This window comes from Helicoverpa armigera, chromosome 15 (genome assembly GCF_030705265.1).
Source record: "Helicoverpa armigera isolate CAAS_96S chromosome 15, ASM3070526v1, whole genome shotgun sequence".
NCBI lineage: Eukaryota > Metazoa > Arthropoda > Insecta > Lepidoptera > Noctuidae > Helicoverpa > Helicoverpa armigera.
This window is the reverse complement of record NC_087134.1, coordinates 11,895,103-11,917,538: the sequence shown is the minus strand read 5'-3', so window position 1 is coordinate 11,917,538 and position 22,436 is coordinate 11,895,103. Positions and strand designations below refer to the sequence as shown.

At 33.5% G+C, this 22,436-nt stretch overlaps 1 protein-coding gene across 1 annotated transcript in view; it reads left to right on the top strand.

Annotated features, from left to right (window-relative positions):
• The window catches only part of LOC135117852 (zwei Ig domain protein zig-8-like), a 33,107-nt gene extending 11,404 nt beyond the window's left edge, over positions 1-21,703 (top strand). Inside the window, exons 4-7 of the mRNA XM_064038195.1 lie at positions 55-148; positions 7,142-7,269; positions 16,394-16,562; positions 17,486-21,703. Coding sequence (XP_063894265.1) covers positions 55-148; positions 7,142-7,269; positions 16,394-16,562; positions 17,486-17,586 — 492 coding nt within the window. The 3' untranslated portion in view covers positions 17,587-21,703. The remainder of the gene's footprint in view (positions 1-54; positions 149-7,141; positions 7,270-16,393; positions 16,563-17,485) is intronic.
• Positions 21,704-22,436: the final 733 nt, after the last annotated feature.

The window sequence follows — 22,436 nt, the reverse complement described above, 5'->3', positions numbered from 1 at the left end:
GCAAATATTTTTTCCAAGCTTTATAGTAATAATAAAGTATTTACTTGTTCCCAGATTCGGTTTCCGCAACGTCGCGACTCTGGTATATACGAATGCCAAGTCGGCACCACGCCTCCCATCGGCCATAGAATGTACCTCTCCGTCGTCGGTAAGTACAAGATTTATTTTATTTTTTACATAGAAATAAAGAACTTATTGAAAGAAAAAGAACGAATTACTGTACGTATGACAATAAGCGTTAAATAAAAGATAATACTGTAAGTAGGTACCATTTGCATTTGACAGTTAAAAAGTCACGCAAGAGACAAAATATGACAAAAAAATATAACGAATAAAAATCTACAACGTTGGTGAGCATGGTACCCAAGGGTTTTATTCTAAAGCCAAGTTCTGACTACAGCCCATAATTAAGCGAGTTAAGGCCAAATACTGAAACATCATTGAGCTAAAGTTAACTCAGTACTCAAAACTTAAGTAAGTACCTAAACTGAGACTGACGTATTTCTAGGTATAAGAAGGGTCTCAAGAATAAAATTAATTAGCCTTTGATACCTAAAGGGGGTACCTTTAGGTATCAAAGGCCTTTGCATATAAAACATAAATAAAAATGGCGCGCACGTACTTTTTACAAAAAATTAGAATAAAAAAAATAAAACGCTCTTAACTCAGTGCATTAAGTCAGAAAAGATAGGTCACATTCAAATACAAGTTAGTGGCACAATGCGAAATTAGAATAATGTATTCAAATATAAACAGAACTACTTCGGATGGCGCCAATTGGTTGAAAAAATCTGAGAGCTCTCCTAGTTACAGAGAATACCTGAACAGCCAATTTGTGATTTAAAAATAGAATTTTTATAGCGACCTCTTTCTTTTAACTTTTTGTATTTATTTAAAATTAAATAGAGAATGTCAATTATTTATTTTTGAAATAAATATTATTTTTTTGAATGTGATTCAAAATATTTTTATTGTTTTAAAATGTATTTTTATTGACGCTCCATTTAATTTACTTTATGTCAACATGTCTCGTATTTCATCACTCATCAGATATATTACATGATGAATAATATATTTTCATATGTGCCCAATTTTTAGCTACTCGCTTCTAGGGACTTTCTCAGATACTTAAACCTGGCTTAGTGATATAAAATAGGTATATCTTAAGGGATGTTACATGCTGTGCTAAAAAAAACTTCTTAATAAAATTTACAACAAAAAAATGTAACCACAAAATTAATTAAATCTTTTTGCATCTATAAAATTCATTTAAAATGTACAAGCAATATTTTCTTTGACCACAGTCATGCACCATTTACTCAGCGTATTCAAACCATATATCTTTTCTTTACGATCTCCGAATTATAAATAAGAACTATTTTTACTATTCAACTCTTGGTTATTATTTATCACTTTTAAAATCAAAGCAGGAGAAATCTGCGTGCATTCAGTTTTTATCTAGACTTTTCTAGAGTCAGCATAAAATGAAACTAGACTGAAAAGAAGCTAGTTAATTTATTCGCCTTACTGAGTTAATGGCCGAGAGAATTCTTTTTGAAAAAAAAAGCTGGGTATGTTAAATGGGAAACATTAAGGGAATAGATTTTTTAAATATTCTTGTATTCGTGTTTATTGATTATTTTTTTGAGTTTTTGGTATTGTCAGAGATGGTTTTACACTTTTATTTGAGTTGAGAATTTTAATAAATACAATTAGAAATCTTGCTAGCCGAATTACTTAGAAATTCAATTATTACCAATTTTATATTAAAACCTCTAGGTCAAAGTTAATATTGTATAATTTATGTCTCGTTATCAACTTATTTTTATATGAGGTCGGTGAAGCATATATTCTTTCTTCATAGTTCTTATGTCATCTCACAATTTAAATTGCACAGTAAAAAAAAAAAGATTACCCAAGAACCATCAAAAACAAAAGAACCGATATTTATTTAATCAAACCGATATCTTTGGCAACGCAAGCAATGCCATTTGCGATTTTATACGTTCTGTTGAGATATGTTGGCATCAGCCATTTTTTATTACACAGGGTGTTCACAAAGGTCAGGGCCGCTATAAAACCGTTCAGTGGGTGAATCAATATTGATTGCATGTTGGTAAAGTTATATTTTTGATTGTTCTTTGCTTTTTTCTTTGTTGAGATTTTTATCTCTATTGTTTTTTGGTAGGATTTGTTTGCAAAAAAAAAAATGGCTCAAAATTTGATGTAGATTTGTATCTTTGCATCGTGATTTTCAATTTGAATACTTTTTTTCTTTGGGTTTGTTTAAATCCAGTTACTTTGTCACTTAAAAAGAGTAACTTTTTCAAACAGCTATTCCGCTTGCGGAAAATAATTGCGAGATCAACCTCTTTGCGCACATGTATTTTTTACATAAAAAAAGATATAGAACTTATAAAACATTTTAAATCAAAACACCGATACATTATGTTAAGTTATCCCTCCCTTTTTGATAAACGGCCTATATTAACAATGCCAATTTATTAACGTTACACGAACAAACAAAACCAAAAAAATGCTTATTTTTCTTCAGACTTTTGGGAAACCTAAAAGAGGGTTCGCCTAAGGCAACCCGACAAAAATTACACAGATACAAAATAAAAAATAAAAGAAATTTTCAGCGACACAGAATTACGTATTATTTATGAGGCAGCCTCGCTTCAGGCTTAACTTCAGAACAAAAACATCTAATTTTTCACGTTCATATAAAATAATCTGCGCACAACCACGCTTGCTTTACGTCAAGGTATTTTCAAAATCTTTGGTTATTGGGATTTTTGATCACAAGAATATGCTTAGCAAGATTTATTTTTATGCGTCAGTTTTAAGACGACAAGGAAAACTCTTAATTTTGTGCTCATAAAATATAAAATTCGCTGATTTTGCATCAAGTTTCCTTGTGTCACCTCATTTTAACGAACATTGCAGAATAGTATACGATTTAATAAAACTGAATTATTCCGTATTTTTATGTGGGTTTTATTGAGCAGACACGCATTTTGTCTAAATTACGGTCCAACGGTATTGAAAAACAACCTTCGAATTAAATCTGGAATATTTTTCAGAAATTTCATAATTAGTTCTCTAGAAGATCCAATTGGGCCATCTTTAACTAATATACTAACATAATAATAATAGTTAAACATTTTAGTCCAAACATTTTTTTTTTTTAATATTCGATCATCAAAGCACCCAGTTTAATATTTATTTACAACCTCATTATTAAGTTCGAGCAACTCATATTACTTTAGATCGAGTCTTTTGAAGTCTGTAGGGACCAAGCAAAAAATATAATTATGTGGTCCAAGATTTGGTTTTTGAAGCTATACTCACTAAATAACTAAGAGTCTGCCCTTCCATTTTTTACAAAAAAAATAAAATAAACTGATTTGGTTTTTTTTTTTAATTCTTGCTATATATTCCACCTAAACCTACCATGTAGTACTGAAAACAAGAATGTAGGTAAATAGAAATGATCCGCACAACACGAAAACCGAAATCCAACCAATAAAACAACATTCTTAAACAAACTGAATAGAAATGACATGAGAAACCTTCACATGAAAGCCCAAATTACGACCCCATTGTATTATTCATCGTACCTTTCCCAAACCGTTATTCCCCATACGATTTTGAGAGGAATCGTCAAAACATGCATACAGCATAAAACAGTCGATTTGAGCGGGAAATTTCGCAGAACTGTCAAACCGTTCCCCGCGGAATTTGCCCAAAAAATTCTCGAACATTCGACGAAGGAAGTATGTTTATGAAATTGGTGACGTATTGGTACAGGCGCAATTTCGTTACGTTCTAGTTTTCCTTGTGAAAGAATATGTTTATGGCATTTCTTCGTACGTTCGGTTAATGGTCTGCCAAATTTTGAGTTGTTACCGGGTTCAATAGCGTGCCTTTGTTTGTGAGACCAATTGTTTCTTATTGTTATGTGTCGTTTACTTTCTATTCTCTTTTGTTTCTTTTAAAGTTATTTACTTTAACATTCAAAATGTTTATATTAGAAGCTTTTGATACTTAAAAATATGCCACAGGATCATCCCTGTCTTCATCATTATCAATTTTGATTTTCACCATCTTAAATTCCTTAAATACAGCTTCCACAAACCACGGACGCTCATAAACGATTAATGGAATAAAAGACCAAAATGCTAAGTTTCCTACAGATCTTTCTCATTTCTTCGCATTAAAAACTGCCAGTAATGGCTTAATTGTGAAAAAAATACGGTTTGAGTAATGACAAGCTGGTTCTCGTTTGACCTTAGAGCTCCATAGTGACTTTTATTTTTTTGCCATGAGTATGATTTTTGAATAACGAAAGGGGTTTTGTGAATTCCATGTTGCTATGCGGTGTGATTAGTATCTATGTTATTATTGGCCGTTGGACTATGGCCTTTTCTTGCTATCATTAAATTAGTTTATTTGTGAATGAGGTTTGTGCACATTAAATGCTGAAAAAAAATCAATTTGTCTTATAGTTAAAGTTAAAGAATCCTTAAGCGCAGTTTCAGTTCCAGAAAGGTTTCTATTTCTTTCCTTAACTTAATACGATCAAACGTGTGTTCAGTCTCACTTAACTTGCTATAAATCAAAATGCTTCTCAAAATGTTATCAGGCCCACACATGACCTACCCCAACGTCTAGAATGTTCCATCACAAAAGGTTCGTTAGATAAAGTCTGGACGTTCGAGTTGTACTGACGTGATTTCATATTCATAAGAGATACGTAGAAAATATTCAGCTCCAACTTCCAATTCATCGGTTTTGGCATTGATAAATACGAGTTTCCAAACGAATTTTGAAGATTTTAGAATACATTTTTGAATTGAAAAGTTGGTTGGACCCAATTCAAGTTTTGTATTTATAATATTTGATTTGTTATTTATGAATGTTGAGGCAAAGAGTTTTTGGCTACACGAACCTTTTTATTGAAGAAGCATGTTTTATCGCCAACTATAATGGGAATTAAAGTTTTAATAAGTAAAACTAGCTGGCTAAAATAATCAAGACTTTGAATTGTATCTATGACTGTAAAACTAAAATAGATTTGGACAAAATTAACGTAGAAAACAATCCCAAACAACTTGTCTGGAGACTGGAAGTGTCATCAAATATCCATTGCTATATTGTTGACAGTCTCAAAAGTTACATCTTTTGAACCACTTAGCAGCTTTAAAAGAGGCTCATCTTGTCCAACTTGGTTGTAAACAAATAATTCCGTTTACAACTCAGGATTGATTTCAAAGCGCTCCTTATTATGAAGTTTCTATTGCTGGTCTTTTGATGGTAGATGAGAAAAGGACAGAACTTGATATTTGTTTGGTTGTTAATGAATTGGTGAGAAGTAATTGTCTGATATAGGCGATTCTTACACAGAGATCGTATTGCTCACTTCCAACTTTTCGTAGGAAAGATAATCGGATCCATTTCTTGTAGGACTGTGGAGGATTATCCGACTGGGAATTCTGACCGATTTTCTATAGCACATGTGCATTTCACTATTGCTAACATTTTGTTCTATTCATATCCTGTCAAATATCGGTCACCGATCTATCGGACGTGGGTGCGCACCCACGGCCTAACCTAACCTGACCATTTCACTCCAACAGGTTTCATTTGCATCCATCCATCCTCCGCGCACCGCTTCTAGCATGAGACACTAGACGTTTCTTCAGATCAGCGACAAAGCCATTAAAAAGCAGTCCATTAAAATATGCGCTCTAAATTATTACACTCGATGGTTATAACTGACTTTTATTTTATTGTCTGCAAATTTTATTAGGTCTCAAGTCATTAAATTAAAGACGGATGTTTTTATAGCTCTTAATTATATCATAAAGCTGCAAAGCGAAATATGAAACCTACTACGTCAAGTCTTATTTAAATGGTATTTTTTGTGACATTACAAAAACACTAAATAGTGCAGTCATTGAAGCATTATTGCTACGATTTTTTTTACTGTGAACCGATTTGCATGAAATTTTGGAATTAGGTTCATCTTACCCTTAACTTCAAAAGTGAATATGATTTGAACTCCGCCACCCCCCCTGGGGGTGGTTGCCACCCCTTCTTTGGGGTGAATATTTTTTTTGCAAAATAACCTCGGATATCGATAGAAGACCTAATTTGAAGCAAAAGTTGTCTTTAAAGTTTTTAAAAAAATCCAATACTTTTCAAGTTATTGGCAATTGAAAATTCGCAATTTTTTCACGTTTTTCATCGGTTTTTTGTAAATATCTCCAAAAATATACGTTTTAACGAAAATGTATGCAGAACAAAATTGTAGCAGGTAAAACAACGAACAATTTGTTTTTTTTATAAAGTGTTCTAAGTGCAATATTAAGCTAGATGTTAAAGATCAAAGCCGTTTTTTATTTTGTCTGAAATTTAATCGACGTAGTTTATGCCATCTATTATTTTAGTAAGTTGATCAATTTACGAGTTTTATTATTTTCCGGTGACATATACACACATTACAATAGTTGTGACTCTTTATTATACTGCCTACTTTCACATTGCTCCAAATATTGACACTCCGAAGTTTTCAGTTACTAAGTAGAAAAAAATATGAGAAGTTTTTGGACCGTAACTCCTTCAATTTTCATGCTATCACAATTTATAAAAAACCACTGTAAAAGTAATTAAGAGAGCTACAACATCCATCATTGCAATATGTAATAAAGAACTTTTTCCTAAAACGGTGAAGGGTTAAAGGGCTTAAGAGAGGCTGTGATTGTGCTGCCACGCGCTCTTTAAATAATCATATCTGTTTGACAACAACAAAAAGACAACTTTTGCTTCAAATTAGGTCTTCTATCGATATCCGAGGTTATTTTCAAAAAAAATATTCACTTCAAAGAAGGGGTGGCAACCACCCCCAGGGGGGGTGGCGGAGTTCAAATCATATTCACTTTTGAAGTTAAGGGTAAGATGAACCTAATTCCAAAATTTCATGCAAATCGGTTCACAGTAAAAAAATTCGGAGGTTAGACCGTATTTTTCGCTTCAATGACTGCACTAAAAGACCAGTCAACAATAACTATAATCTAAACTCCTCAAATGAAACCCAACTCTATACCCCACTAACAAAGTCTATTTTTCCAAGCAGAGCCTCTGACGACGATCCTGGGGGGTCCGGAGCTGTTCATCAATACTGGCAGCACCATCAACCTGACGTGTGTGGTGCAGCACTCCCCGGAGCCACCACCAGCCATACGATGGACTCATAATGATGAGGTAAGGAAACAACTGAAATCTTCTTTGAAATTGCAGCAGTTGGGTTGGTCTGCTCTGGTCGTTTTTTGGTGGGAAATCATCTAACGACCCCTCCCATCATGTTCCATCTAAGGCCTTTTATGTAACAAAATAGTAGGTATTTGGATTTAACGACTGATTCAGCAAATATTTTTATCTCTACGCATCTTTCGGCATCGAATCCATATTTGACTAATTGAACTATAATCAAAGTCAAACAATTTTTTTTATGGAGGCACTACAAATTGGACCTGTATTACTACAATGGAACTTTGTTTTATTGTGGTTCGACTCAGTTTATGAAGCTACTAGTCCTTTTCTACAACTGAATCAGGGAGCAGCAGAAATCTTCTTTTGAACCTAAATGAAATGACCTACTAGCAATTACAAAACAAGTCATTTTAACACATCATTATCTAAACCATCGTCTGTCGACAACATCAATATGTAATTTTAGAGAGTGATTACTAACCACACTAAATTGGACTGTCAGGCCATCAGCTTAACAAAGTTCTACAAATTACTGTATCATCAGGAAGACCCTCAAAGTTCCAAATGCTTCCACAACAGACAATACCCTACAGACCATTTATAACAACAGCACTTTATTTATAGCTACAACCAAATTGTTTTTGACAAACAGTTGTTGCAACATAAATACGCGAACAATTTACATCTGTCTCCAATTTGCATAAATTCGGCAACGGTATCAAATGATTGAATCTGGCAGTTTCCATTCGGCAAATAAATTAGTTGTACAACAACTTTGTCGAGTCTGAGGTGTTGCTGGTACACTGCATTTAACTAATGCTAGGCAGCTGTATGAGAAAGTTAAATAAGACTACAAAGGATTGATTAGCAAACAAAGTGGTGTTAGATGGGTAATAGAAAGTGAATATAAGTGTAATTTTCGAAGGTCAACATCGAACAGGGACTTGGAAATTGAATCTTGGAAAATATTACGCTTATAAGAACAATACACCAAAATGCACTTATCCTAAAGTTATTTTTAATTTGGGTCAGCCGTTTCACTCGGAAAGTATTCCAAATGGACATACACTTTCGAATTTATAACATTAAACGAAGATTTAAATCCACTTTTGTCGACAGCATCATTTTCGACCCTCCCTACTTCAAACTGATCCAACACAAGTATAATAATTACATTTATCATGCTGTCTGCAGAGGCTACGTGACATTGGGACCTTAAAACTCCGGCATTTTTGGACCCCTCCCTTAGACCAAGCGTCAGCAAAATTATCTCCTCTGTCAACGCCCTGACAAGATATATAACGATGTTCTGAAAAAAAATGGCGGTGTCGCTGTCAGTAAAGATATTGTTGTGAGAATATTCTTCGGTGCACTTTATGAAATTAGGAAAGGCGAAAGTAAGAGGAAGATTAAGAATGGTCCAGTTTTTAATGCTGATTATTTGGCAGCCTTACTTAATCAAAAGTTCCATTACGAAACATTTACAATAGATTTGTTTGAAGCAAAACATTAGAGGTATACAGGGTTATTGGTAAAACACTAACAACCTCTAAGGACCATATTACTAATATCATAAACTAAAACTTTTGTTCTATGACTTTTAATAATTCTCAGATTTTAGAGTCATCAATTTTTCACACAAAAATTTAATTATTTCAATTGTACACTCTAAAATTTACGAAGTCTATGCGCAGCAAAAGAAAGCGATAGTTATGTAAAGAGTAGTACAAAAGACAGCGGAGGGGAGCGGGGCTCGGGCGGCGGCGGAGCGTTTGAACTTGACCTATTTACGAGCGGCCGTCAGTCGTTTTTATGCGCCCGCGTCGCCTCATACGTATCCTTGTAGCGAAATTCGGTAGTGCGAGCGTAATTATCTTTACAGTATGGCGTATCGATATTCAAATGTCGAGTACACGGAAATGGTGCGAATGCTTGCTAGGTGTGATGACAATGTTTCGGAAGCCTGTCGCCAATACGCCATACGATTCCCAAACATCCCTATACCTAGCCGAGTAACAATGCTAGCCCCCACACAGTGCGCGGGAGGCGTGGGTAGGTAAAGATCTTGCATTCATTCTAAAAATGCAAACCACCAAACGAATTTATTGTAATGTGTGATTATCTCGACTCGTCCGCACACTCTAAGGTCGACTAATCGCTCGACTGGTCTCGATCGGGCCTTCAGTTGGTAAAGAAATGGTAGGGGTAATAGAGTTGAAATGTATAAGATAGAACAATGAAATCTTGTAGGTTTGTTTTTGGCAAATGTATTATGTTTTATAAAAAGTCATAGAACAAAAGTTGTAGTTTATGATGTTAGTAATACAGTCCTGCAAGGTTGTTAGTGATTTACCAATAACCCTGTATAGATACATACATATACGTATGTTACATTTTGACATATGTGTGTAGTAAATCAAAATAATTGACACTGTATTAATTGGATATAATATTTCAAAGCTTCTTACTCAAAATCAGAAATGACATTACGAATTTATTGATATTCCCATATTTTTATGAAAAAGATAGTTTTAATTTTTATTTGGAAAGCCCAAAGCTATTCAATTCAGGTTAAATTGATGATCATAATATGCGATATATCAAATAATTTATCACGCTGTTAGTGAATGATATACCTTTTATATGATGTGACCACATTTTTGCGAAGATAAAAAATAGTAGGTTTTTTGGATTTAACGACTGATTGAGCAAATATTTTTATCTCCACACAACGTTTGAGATCGAATCCATATTTAACTGATTGAACTTTACTTAGAGTACCTACACATATCAGACTTTTTAGCCAGCCGACTGTTTGACCGGGTGCTTTATAAGTACGGAGATTTACATACACTAAGATAAGGTATTTAGGCGGTAACAGACCCATTGAAAGCTTTAATTAGAATAAAAAAGATATTCTTTTTGAGTTTTTGTATATCAATACTTTATTCAATATTTTCTGACAGATTATAAACAAATTACTTAATATTTTCTGCTAGCCTATGGGTCAACTGTTTCGTCTGCAGTGGGTAGTCTTAAAGTCAATACTCCCTTAAGATCAATAATGTTGAAAAGGCGTTTGTTACACTAAGTATCACATACTTTTAAAGTCAAATGTATCATGTCCCAGTGTTTGTCGACACGCCAAAGTAACAAAATGTACCGAGCTTCACTAAATTGAGGGACCGTCGCCCCACTGGCGCCTTGTTTAAACTTTATATACTTTATTTTATGGGGATCTGCTTTGAGTGACGATTTTATTTGTACAACCATTTTATGGGTACATTTGGCAGATAAATTCTGGATAATATATTGATCAGTTCAACAGTATAGGCTACTTTGTGGTAGCGTGAAGGTTTATTATTATGTCTGCTATGATTATGTATTATGTAGTAATCTTAATGATGAATTAGGGTGGATTGGATACAGGCATAATTTATCTTTAGCTCCACAATACCGAACCGTGGTAGATAGATATATGCCTATGTTTTCTATAGCTTTTCCATGAGGTTGCCGCCCTTGACGATCTACTGTTAGAAATAACATTTAGCGACGTACCAATGAGCTTGAGAAAACATGATTATCCTATTTATTACTCTTATTTTTATACTAGGTACTACTTTATATAACCGTAAAATTACCTTCTCAACCCATAAAGCATTGAAGCTACACTAAAGCTCACCATTTGCTATACAGATGTAATAGCTAACGGCGAATCCTTCAACGGATAACCTACTTATTACAGTACCCTCACACTGCAAACTTATAGTCGGCCGATAGTTTGTTTGACTCATAAAATATATCAGTATGAAGATGAATGGTAGTACGCATTATAACGGTCAAGTATTTAGCCGGTATTAGACCGACTAAAATCATTCTATCAATCAACCTCGGACAAAGAATCAGCATGGCGATCCAACGAGGTAATGCTGCCAGCCTCTTGGGCACGCTCCCAGTTGACAGCGATGGGGACGAATTTTTTGACGCTTTTTAGTTGTTTGTTTTACTAGGATAGTTTTTGATTTTTATTGTAAATATGTATTGTAAATATCTGTGTAAATAAAATTTCTTTCTATCAATTTGGCTGCAAAACAGTACTTTTTGAAAGTCAATCATTTACAATAGACAGCCCCCAAAACGCCCACAATTTACCACTTCCTATGTGTTTTTGCTAGGAAGAAGAAGTGGCGCAACAAACTCCCCAGCAACACAATGTCTTTCTGTAGGTTAGAAAAACCTTTCATCAATTTGATTTGAAAAGAATTTTTTTTATTAAAATTTTGGCATCCATCGGTTTGTAGGAGAAATAAACTTTTGTATTATTTACATGATAAACTAAAACAAACAAATAACATACAAATAATACGATAATCTCACTACGAACGAAAAAACCTACTGGTTTGACAAGTCTTGTCTTCTAAAACGTAGCTGTCAAACCAGCCGGCCAGTACCAATGAGTTTTCATAAAAAGGTAGGTCTCTACAGGTTGAAGTATCGGCCGACTGTTTAGTCTACAGTGTACGACTATTCTTATTAGTATTCAGCCGGGTCTCGGTACAAATGTGCGTCGTGTTTGCATGAAATTGAGCGTCTACGTCAACGTTTCTACTTGATTCATTTATTTTATAAAGCTACACTGAGACTCGGTAATTTTAAACGCTTTAAGGAATCTTCTGCGTTTGTGTGAGAAAGAATTATTTAGTTCAGTCTTGAGATTGAATTTGCATTAGCAGATGTCTTTCTAGAGGTAATATTACTTGATCTACAAGCTACATGGCAAAGCTGTAACCTTAGGAGTGAAAGAGACAATGTAAAATTGCAAAGCACATACAAGGTGTTGATTTGCATTTGTGCAATATTTTATACCTACGTAAATAATAGATTGGAATTACAGTGGACGGGAAATAGCTAATATGCTTTTTTTGTCATTTGACTGTCGTAGTATTTCAGGAGTAACCCAATATGAATGATCGTTGCGTATGCTTTGTGTTTGCGTTTTTGCAAGGCCGCAGCACGGTTTTAAGGCCAGTAACACACGCGCCGAGATTAAATACGGCTAGTTGACATTGAAAAAATAATAGGTACCAATTTTTTTGTTGATTTCATAGATTGAGAATCATTAGCTACGTCCTTGAATATTGCACAAATGCAAATCAACACCTTGTATGTCATAATGTCCTTTCTTGTAACTTAATTAACGTGTGAATTAGGTATGTCATTAGTCAGTCCTACGCTTGGTATCTATTCTATCTCCGGTTGCGGACTGCTGTCCTTTACGGACTATGTGTGTGTGAGAATAGGAGTGCATTAATGTTCTCGCGCAACCACTATAATTGTGCCCTGGCTTATCTCCATCAAGAAAGCACTGGTACTCAGCTACATTCGGTTAGACTGGAAGCCGACCCCAACGTAGTTGGGAAAAAGGCTCGGAGTATAATGATTATCTCCTTAAAGAACAGCATCGGGAGTTTATATCATAATATTCTAATTACATTCTACTATTGGACGACTCCCTGAAGCATTCTTCTTATGACTGTAAATTCCTTGCCAGATCTTTGCTTCATTTCTCCATAACTAACACATCTAGCACAAAACTTTAACAAAGCAGGCTTTGCTTCCCAGTTACATCAATAATAAGAGTCTTTAGTATTCAATATGTGTGTGTTTGAACCATGGAGAACCAAATGACTAGTGGAGGTGCCATAACGGAAAATCGCTTCAGAAAGTAGCGCGTCAAAATGCGACGGACGAGGAACGTTACTGTTTTCGCCCATATACGCCTACTTCGGACCCGACCATTTTTTGTGATACCAAAAATCGCTGACAGATGTCTCAAAGAACCCAAAAGCTTCGTTACCTTACTCGTGATTGATAGTGTTGGGTATGACTACCGTACGAATTTGACCTAGATGAAGGCTCCCGACCTACCTCCCTTATGGCATCTCTTCTCTTTTTTCCTTCCTCCGTGGTTTGAACTAAATTAAGTGACATAGACTATGTGGCGTCTTCACCACCCCTTTTATAAACAACTTGATTTGAATTCTTGCCAGTTCCTTACAAAAGGGTTGCCAAGATATGGGAACGTCATTTGTTTCAATAAATGCGGTTTCAAGTATGTTCGCTATTTGTTCTGTATGTTATACGAATGTGTTTTTTTGGGTCATGGTGTTATTAGTTTTTTTTTTTTGTGTTATGAGTTTTTTTTTTCAAGAAATGACTATTGAACTGTGCCAAAAGCCGATTGGGTAATAAACATAATGTAAATGTAATTAAGATACTATAATATACAAGTTTTGTATTGTTATCGAGGCAACACATACAAGTATGTATTTTAATTTAGTATAAGCAAGCTGAAACAAAGAGCTACAATATGATGCATACAAAGCAAATAACAATGCAACAATGCTAGAAAATATCAAGCCATTTGCCGTCACACGTAATACGAATCAGTTTTACACCTAAGGCAACACATAATTTTTTCACGTTCCTTTTTACGTTCGTAACTTTCATGCAGAAAATAATTAAGTCATAAATCCTACATGTTTTCTAAGTCGTTAAGAAATTAAGCCGCTATAAAACTGATGGGCCATTGCAGTTTAACTTTAACTAATTCACAGTAGTTACTGCAAATTATTTAAGTGCAGTTTTTATCGAGTTCTAAGTTACTAAGTTACTGTACTTTCTGTAGTACAATATTTAAGCGTAATAAACTTTTATTAAGTATGCTACTTAACTAGAGGTATGATTTTGTTTTCTATCGTTTATAGTTTAACTGTTTAGTAATTTAACTGTAAAAATTGTTAGTTCAGTTTATTACCGTTTACGGCTGTTTGTTAACATAATTGTGGTTAACTGATAAAATATTTTATGCTTAATTGGTTTTTCGCATAGTTTAGTAACAGGTAACATAATTGATGCCTGCTATTAAACAATTTAACTATGTAGCAGTTTGTCGATATCCAAGCATACAATAAAGGTAGACTAACTCCATTAAAAAAATGTGTTGTATATATATAAGCTATCAAATTTCATATTTACAGACCCAAATATGAATATGGATTATATCCATATTCTTTGCTTTTTGTTGACATGGTACAATTTACGGAGAAATCGAACATGAAACTTTATGTGTCCCAAAAACCGACATCTTTATAATCTTATTATAATTATCGTACTCCTGTTATATGTATCTATGTATATGTATATATTGTACATGTTTATATTGTTCATCCACAAGTACAAATCTTTGTACTCATACAAGTACATTGGTGACTCCTGTTACGATTGGACCAGTAAATTGAAACTCATTTGTACAAAGTGCACTGCGTTTGACAAGTACTTCAACAATTGGACTTTTAAGAAAATAAAGAGTAGCTCGTTGCTATTGTTCAGTTACCAGGTTATTCTTTACACTAATGTATCTATTGTACGGGTGAAATGTTTGCTGGATTTTGTTTTGGGTCAAATATTTAGGTACTTATACAAGATATCGCGGTCTTTCTTTTTCTTATATTTCGTTATGTTGGAGTTGTTTTGTTTAGTTGAACAAAGTAAAAATATTTGTTACATAGTTAGCATACATCGATATTTTCATTCAGTGAGTTTGTCAACCAGTCTTACCAATGGGTATTGGGTTGCCCGGGTAACTGGGTTGAGGTGGTTAGATAGGTACTCGCTCCTTGTAAAACACTGGTACTCAGCTGCACTTGGTTAGACTGCAAGCCGACCCCAACATAGTTAGGAATGATGACATCGATATTTTCAAGTTGTAAGAGTGTTGTTGAAAGTGTTACTAATTATCTAATGTCTTACCAAACAACGCAGTGTAATTAGATCAACCATAAGTATTTGTGACTGTCATTCACAAACACATACTAAATAATCTACAATTATTATAATTCTTATACAAACAATTCATAACCTAGTTACAACGCCATTATTCATAAATTAAATTCATTGAGCAGTTTCTCCAGAGACTATAATCTCTATTTCTTCAACAAATCACGTCTTAATTAATCAAATTAATTTTCATCTCACAATCGGCGCTCGTTCACGCCTATTTAATTTCTGGAGTGCGGCCAAATGAATAAGTTAGTTGAAATCTTATTAGAAGGGGCATTACAGGCAGTTTAGCAATTTAGAACTATTAAGAATCATGATACAAATGGGTTGTGGCTAATATAGGCAATAACAAACAGACCCCAAATAATAAAAAAATCTCATTAATATTAAAAAGATTTTAGTGAAACTTAGCACTTGTATGACTTATACATAAGTTTCGCTTTTACTGTGTATTTTTAATCTGTAATCTGTGACTGCATATTTTATACTGCCCTTTTTTGCATATATCATCATTTCCATTTAAAGTCAGTATCTCTTAGAAATCTCGTTATATCAATGTAATTTTATGTTATTTACGAAAAACTTACAAAAGTACTCAGCAGTTAAAGCTGTAAGCAGAATATCTCAATTGACTATAAAAACAATATTCAAATTCAGTTTTCCTGTTATTTCTGAATTTTATCTTTTTAACTTAGTAAAGTGGACTACTTTACTAATATAATATAGAATGAGCACACTCCAAGAAAGTTGCTGAAATTATTATATTTTCAAAGAGGAAGCAAGTCGTAACGTACCTACTCAGTATAACAAACATTACATACATATTAAACATAACATATTTAAAATGCTTTAATTTTTTTTTCCTGGAACATCTTGTTGAAATATGACATATATTTCCATCATAATACGGTAAATTCTTTGCATTTTTTAAAAAATATTTCAATGCTATTTTGAATTAAACACTTTCATTTACTGTTCTACCAAATCTAAATAAACATTAATTATACTTTACTGCAACTGAAGTTGACTGTAGAGTGACTACATGTACTTCGGGGTTGCGAGATTGTTCGAATGAGTTACCTCAGCCCTGGTACATAAAGGGCTTAAGAAAGAACATGATGGGTTTTAGTCAGTAAGAGTCTGAAAATCCCTCAAGCTTGATGATTTCCCATAAGAAAATGGGTCACCATACTTATACGTTTCTTATAAAACAGTCGTCAATAGATATTTTTTTCGGTATGCCATTATTTATATTTCTCTTTCTATCCATCAGGAGATCAACTACGACTCCCCCCGTGGTGGGGTGTCCGTCATCACGGAAAAGGGGGAGACCACCACCTCCCACCTTCTAGTGCAGAGGGCCAAAGCCCCCGACTCCGGCAGGTATACCTGCGCACCAGCTAATGCTAACCCAAGATCTGTTCTCGTCCATGTCTTGAGCGGTGAGTATTTTTTCAAATATTTTAAAGGGCAAAAATATGCAGGTTATGTTTTGTTTGGGAAGACTGCTCATATATTCGTCTGTCGTTTGTCTTCTGATTAAAGGGTCATTTCTAGCGGCATAATCATAAAGTTAAGACAGAAGCCTCATCATTGCAAAAATATTTTACATATCCTTCCTAATCTAAACACAGAAAAAAAATTGGTAACTTTTCTTGAACACGCAATTCGATCTTTCAATAAGACATCATCTTATCAACACATACATCTTTGAATAAGACGTCACAAAGTTTATTTGTTAAACCTAACACGTCTTATAATAGGTATGTCTGCTAAAATCCTATCATACGTGTTTCTTATTGTAATCTTGAGAACGGTCACATGAATCACCTTTCTATTTGCAAATGACGTTTCACATCACACCTGTAGGACTTTTGGTCCGAGATTAGTATTTTCCATTATTTCTACTTGTTCACGTCATCTATTATGAAAGGATTTCTTACATCATTTTACCCTTATTTTTGTATTACCTTAGTAGACGGTCGTAGTCTTAAGGTCAATTCTGCTTTTAGTTACATGTTACCTATACTTAAAATACCGCATCGAGTTATCTACCTAGCACAAATAGGTATTATAAATCGTCAGGAGACCAGATAGGCAGTCGTTTCACGTAAAATACTGGTACACAGCTCTATCCCGTGAGACTGGAAGTTGACTGGAAGTCCCAGTTGGCAAAAGGTTAGGCTTATTATAAAAATGAATATACCTATGTTTTGATATAGAATAATGGCAAACGGTGATCTAAATTAAATAACATGTTCATTGTTCATGTTCTTTTTACATGTGAGACGCCCCTTTGCCCAGCAACGAGACAAAATACCAACGATGAAATTTTTGCAGTTCTTAATAATATTTTCTCCCACAGGTGAGCACCCAGCTGCAATGCAGCATGGTGGTCAACTCCGTCTCCAGTACCCCCTGTCTGCTGCCCTCCTCAGCGTCATCGTGACCCTCATGGGCTGCTAGTATCAATAACTGAACAGTTTTGTAATATATACCTTGAATAAGTGTCTCATCAACCATTTTGGATGACGGAATGGAGTTTCAACTATGTATACTCAAACAACCTGCTAAGCCTTCGTATATATTGACGATGTATTAAAATTGACGAAAATCTTATGCCCAAAAGAAGAATAAAAATATATATGCCTAGAAGAAGTGAATGAAAATCCTTTGAGGAATTTCGAATTTATCAGAAACAGAGAAATTGATAGAGGCGAAGCAGCTCTTAGTTTGTGCAGTAATTAGCAAGGATTAATATTCTAACTATTAATATTCTGAGGGCCGGGATAGAAATTTGAATACAACACAAATGTTATGTATTCACTGCGCGTCGATGCATGTGGTTGCAGATGATTTGCTTCGCTCACTGAAGCGTGGCGTGTGGTAGTGTCCAAGTTACCATGTGGTAGCATCCTAAATGGACTTATACTTAAAGTCTTATCAACTGCATTGGCGAAATATTCTAACCTCACGGATGAAGTGAAAAAAAGGTAGAATACATTTTGTGAAGCCTTGATATAACCACAAAGTGGTATGATATATAAAAATGTATAGGTTGAAACTCCATTTCTTTCCCAAAACTCTCAGGAAGTAATGACTTTTCTAAGTCATCTGCAAGTCCAGGTGTCAGTGAAACAACTATAACATTTTGTACAGGATACGTCAAAGTACGAACATTGTTATATAAATATATGTTATGAGTATGTATGATAATATCATTGATTGTAACAATCTTGTCATCACCTGTAAGTTCATCAGCTAAGCTAAGTACGTTCAGTAAGTAAAACTTAATAGCAACTTGTTAACTTCGTACTTCATAAGTATAAATGACAGGTATATCAACATCTGCCATTGTTATTGCTATTTTTAAAGTGGCATTATCTAAAGAGAAATAAATCATCATTGAAAAAATAATATCTGTGAAAAGCAGCCGTAGTAGGGTTTATCTTGCTATAAAAGTTATTGATATAAAATAATAATTCTCAATCCAGCTTAAACTTAGTTCAAGCAAACAGAATTAATCTAAACTGACAACTCGATAATTCTATGAAAAATCCCAATCAAACGATAATATTTTTATCGACTTCCGAATAATTTTAGTAATCCGTCTATATTCTTGTCAAGTCCATCAAACGACTTTGATTCATAAATAATTAATAAATTGATGTTGCCAACGTTAAAAATGTCAAAGGCAAAATACATATAACATGAGGCGTAATTTTCTTTTTCCGAGAAAAGTTTTGTGACCTACGGATTAGCGAAAACGATATCAAGGGTCGTGACATTAGGACCTCGTTTATAGAAAGGAAAAGGTTCAAAAAGTTGTATGAATTAATAATTTATTTTTCATATCACTTTGTTCTTTACGTAACAGAGAAAGTTGGCGCATTTCAATATGATCCTCATTTTTCGACTTCTGATATTAGGACTAATTAAAAAAGTTAATCGTGACACTTCTCACACTTTCGAATATGAATAAAAATATCATTTTTTCAAAATTGTTCCGAAGTTTAAAATTGATACCTGAACCTCTGTTGGCTTTGTTCAAGAGTAAAATAATCACTGTATCATAAAAAATAAACCTGTCCAATTAGGAAACGAAGATCTTCAAAAACAAGAAAGTAAGCATTCATTATAGAAATATTGCAATTTTTGCTCAGCTCAGCTTTGTCACAAAAATCTGTCTCGACAAAGTCAATATCAATTACGTTTCAGAAATTGGGATTCGCGTGTGACGTAAGCAATGGGCGCGTCCTCACGTTTTTCTATAAAAACTATAGCAGAATACAAATGAGGAAAACACATTTACTTCCCTATTAATTAACGGAAGTAAGGGTGTTTTCTGAAGTGGTAAATCATTTGGGTGGACAGGTAATTTAATCAGATTTGTCAGACTGTCCTTTCACACAGTCATAGGCGTATCGTGATTGTTTCTGACATTTATATAACGTCTAACTTTGAATTTTACGTACCCTTTGTATACGATTTCGTCAAACAAATTAAATAACGTAACACTTTAATTAATATACCTATTTCTGGTCTGTTTGATCGAGTTCTGTAAACCTTTCGAAATAATAACAATTTCAGATTGCTAAATATAGATCTGGTAATGTAATTGACAAAATTGACGTAAACGGTTCTCGAGTCCTTTTCAGTTAAATATTTCTGTCCCTCTGTCAAATTGGTTCAGATCACTTAAGAAACCTTGTCAGATATTTATTTATAGTTTGTTGGACGTTTTGTGTGACAATTATAAGTCGTTAAACAATTACTATCGTTTTCTTCTTCATCAAATATTTCTGTCATATTGTCACAAAGTTTCTTTAAATATTCATTGTGTTAATTTATGAAGATTATCCCCTTGATAGTTTCGTTTTTATTGCTCGAAATAGCCGTTTAAAGTTTTATCATATTAAAGTTTTATTACTTTTGTCTTACGGCAACAAACATGTTTGTCGAAGAATTAATTCAGATATAGGTATAATTTCTACAGTTATCTTAACGACTCTTGTTCATTTTCAAGACCTTTTTTACTCAAACTTTTTTCAAAAAACGTTTAAGAAACGAAACTCAAATCATAATGGTTAATGAATATTGACAGTTTAAAAAAGGAAAGCTAGGACAGTATCTGAATTTGAAAGGCAAAAAATAACAATTCTAATAATATAAACGATGAACAGAAAAATAGCCTGCCACCTGCAGCCACTTTCGTTCATCCGATGAGCGTAAAAGAAAAAAAACGCAAAAGCAATTTTAGTTGGAAATTGTCTTATAGAAATAATTTATTCACGAGTTTCACTCGAAGACACGTCGTTTTCGAGACAAGTCACTTCAAAGCGTACGTCTTAATTTATCACTGAAGGGTGAAACTGCCTTGTAATAAATTATTTGTTAAACAACCCTTGACGCGTATCAAGTACTCATAGATAGTCCATGGTAATTAATTTAGAGTAAGCTTTTGACTTTGTGGACTGATCTCTAGATTTGAATGAAATCTTACTTCGTGCATAAAACTACGTTTCAATGAAGAAAACTACTCATAACTGGTAATATAATAAAACTGACTGCATATTGAATTTAATTAACATCTTTTTTACGAAATGGACTACGGGCGTACCCCAAGGATCTTACTTCGGCCCTAAATGTTTTAGGGCAAATTCGAATACATTTTTATGGTTTGATTTAAACTCCATGTTATATAAATTGGGCATAGATTTCCAATTAATTTTTGACTATGTTACTGTAATATGGACCTTAAATCAATACCATCGAGTTTGTATCCGCTTGAAGGATACATATTTTTGTGAAACATGGTTATAGCAAAATGGTTGAATGTATCATAATTCTGCAATGATTGGTTGATTGCTATGCGTATTGTACATAATATAACTGTCACAAAGTAACAGACATGTAAGTCCAAATGATGTAGTTATTGTAAACAATTATTTTGTTGCATTATTTATTGTTAAATGGAATGACTAGTTGTTTTCTCTCTTAGGAAATAGGAATGAGTAAGCTTTTGTAAACAGTACAACGAACCATAGAACTGTTATTTTCTTTAAGGGTTCTTACCATCTTCAAGTTAAATTATGATAGTATTTCATTCTTAACTTCAAAATCTAATAAATTCTGTTCTGTGAAGATCGAGAAACATAGTTAAGAAATAATCGATACGTTTTCCGAATTACGATCACATTAATTAATGCAACAAAATCGATTCTAATATAAAAATACAATTTGTAAATAAGTATGAATAAAGTAGCTATATAACACCGTTTCGTTGTTTCTTCGTGTTTATTTCAAGCATTTAATATAACTACTAGATTAGAACATCTGTCAAAATTTGATATAAAAAATGGATACTTTATAAAAAAATACTTTTAAAAGGTATGAAATATTAGTAATAATAATTAAAATAATGGTATAAATAGCTTAAGTCTATAGTTATTTGAACGATGACATAGATTTTAAGGCTAATTAAGTTTTATGAATATTGTTTTTTTATAGTCTATCGATGTAATACGGTTGTGTAAATACAGTATGATATAAGAAGTTATTTAAGAAAATAAATCTATTGATCGTCGGATTTGTTTTGTTTTATTTAATATCTAAAGCATACCGTATATTCCCTTCATAAAGCGCAGCAATATGGTAAGTTACTTTCATTTCCTAATATCTAGCAGATATTAAATTTTCTCATCTAATCATGGCTTCAGACTATTTTGACTCACAAAACCTAGTGAATTAGAAAACACAAAACTCAATCAAGACCTTTAATTACAGTTCAATTTTATTTTATCAAATCAGATCGATTCACAAGGTCATATTCTATTACGAGATAAACTATAAAAAACACACAGAAACTCTAAAAGAAAGAGAAAGAAAACTAAAACACCTCTTAAAAAAGGGGTCTCAAAAAGGGTCCTTTCTACAAATCAGGTCGGACTAGACGAAGTCCCGTGTGTACCTCATTAGGCATACAAGGGTAACACTCGACGCGGCCCGCGCTAGGGTCTTCTAATTACACTATATCAGGATTAGCGGGAGGACGCTCGTGCTTGACTACATTATGAAAGTAAAGGTTGGGTTTCTTTGTGGCGATTTCTAGGGAAGATTTTGAAGAGAAGTTTTTTGGTTAATAGATGAAAATATTCATCATCATCATGATGAGATGAAAATATTAAAAGATTGAAACTGGAATTTTTTATAACAAAAAAAAATAGGTAAGTATCACAAAGAGAAATGATACAAATATTGGCAGACTATTGATTTAATTTATAGGATCTCTTTTTAAATCTTTAAGATTTCAAGTA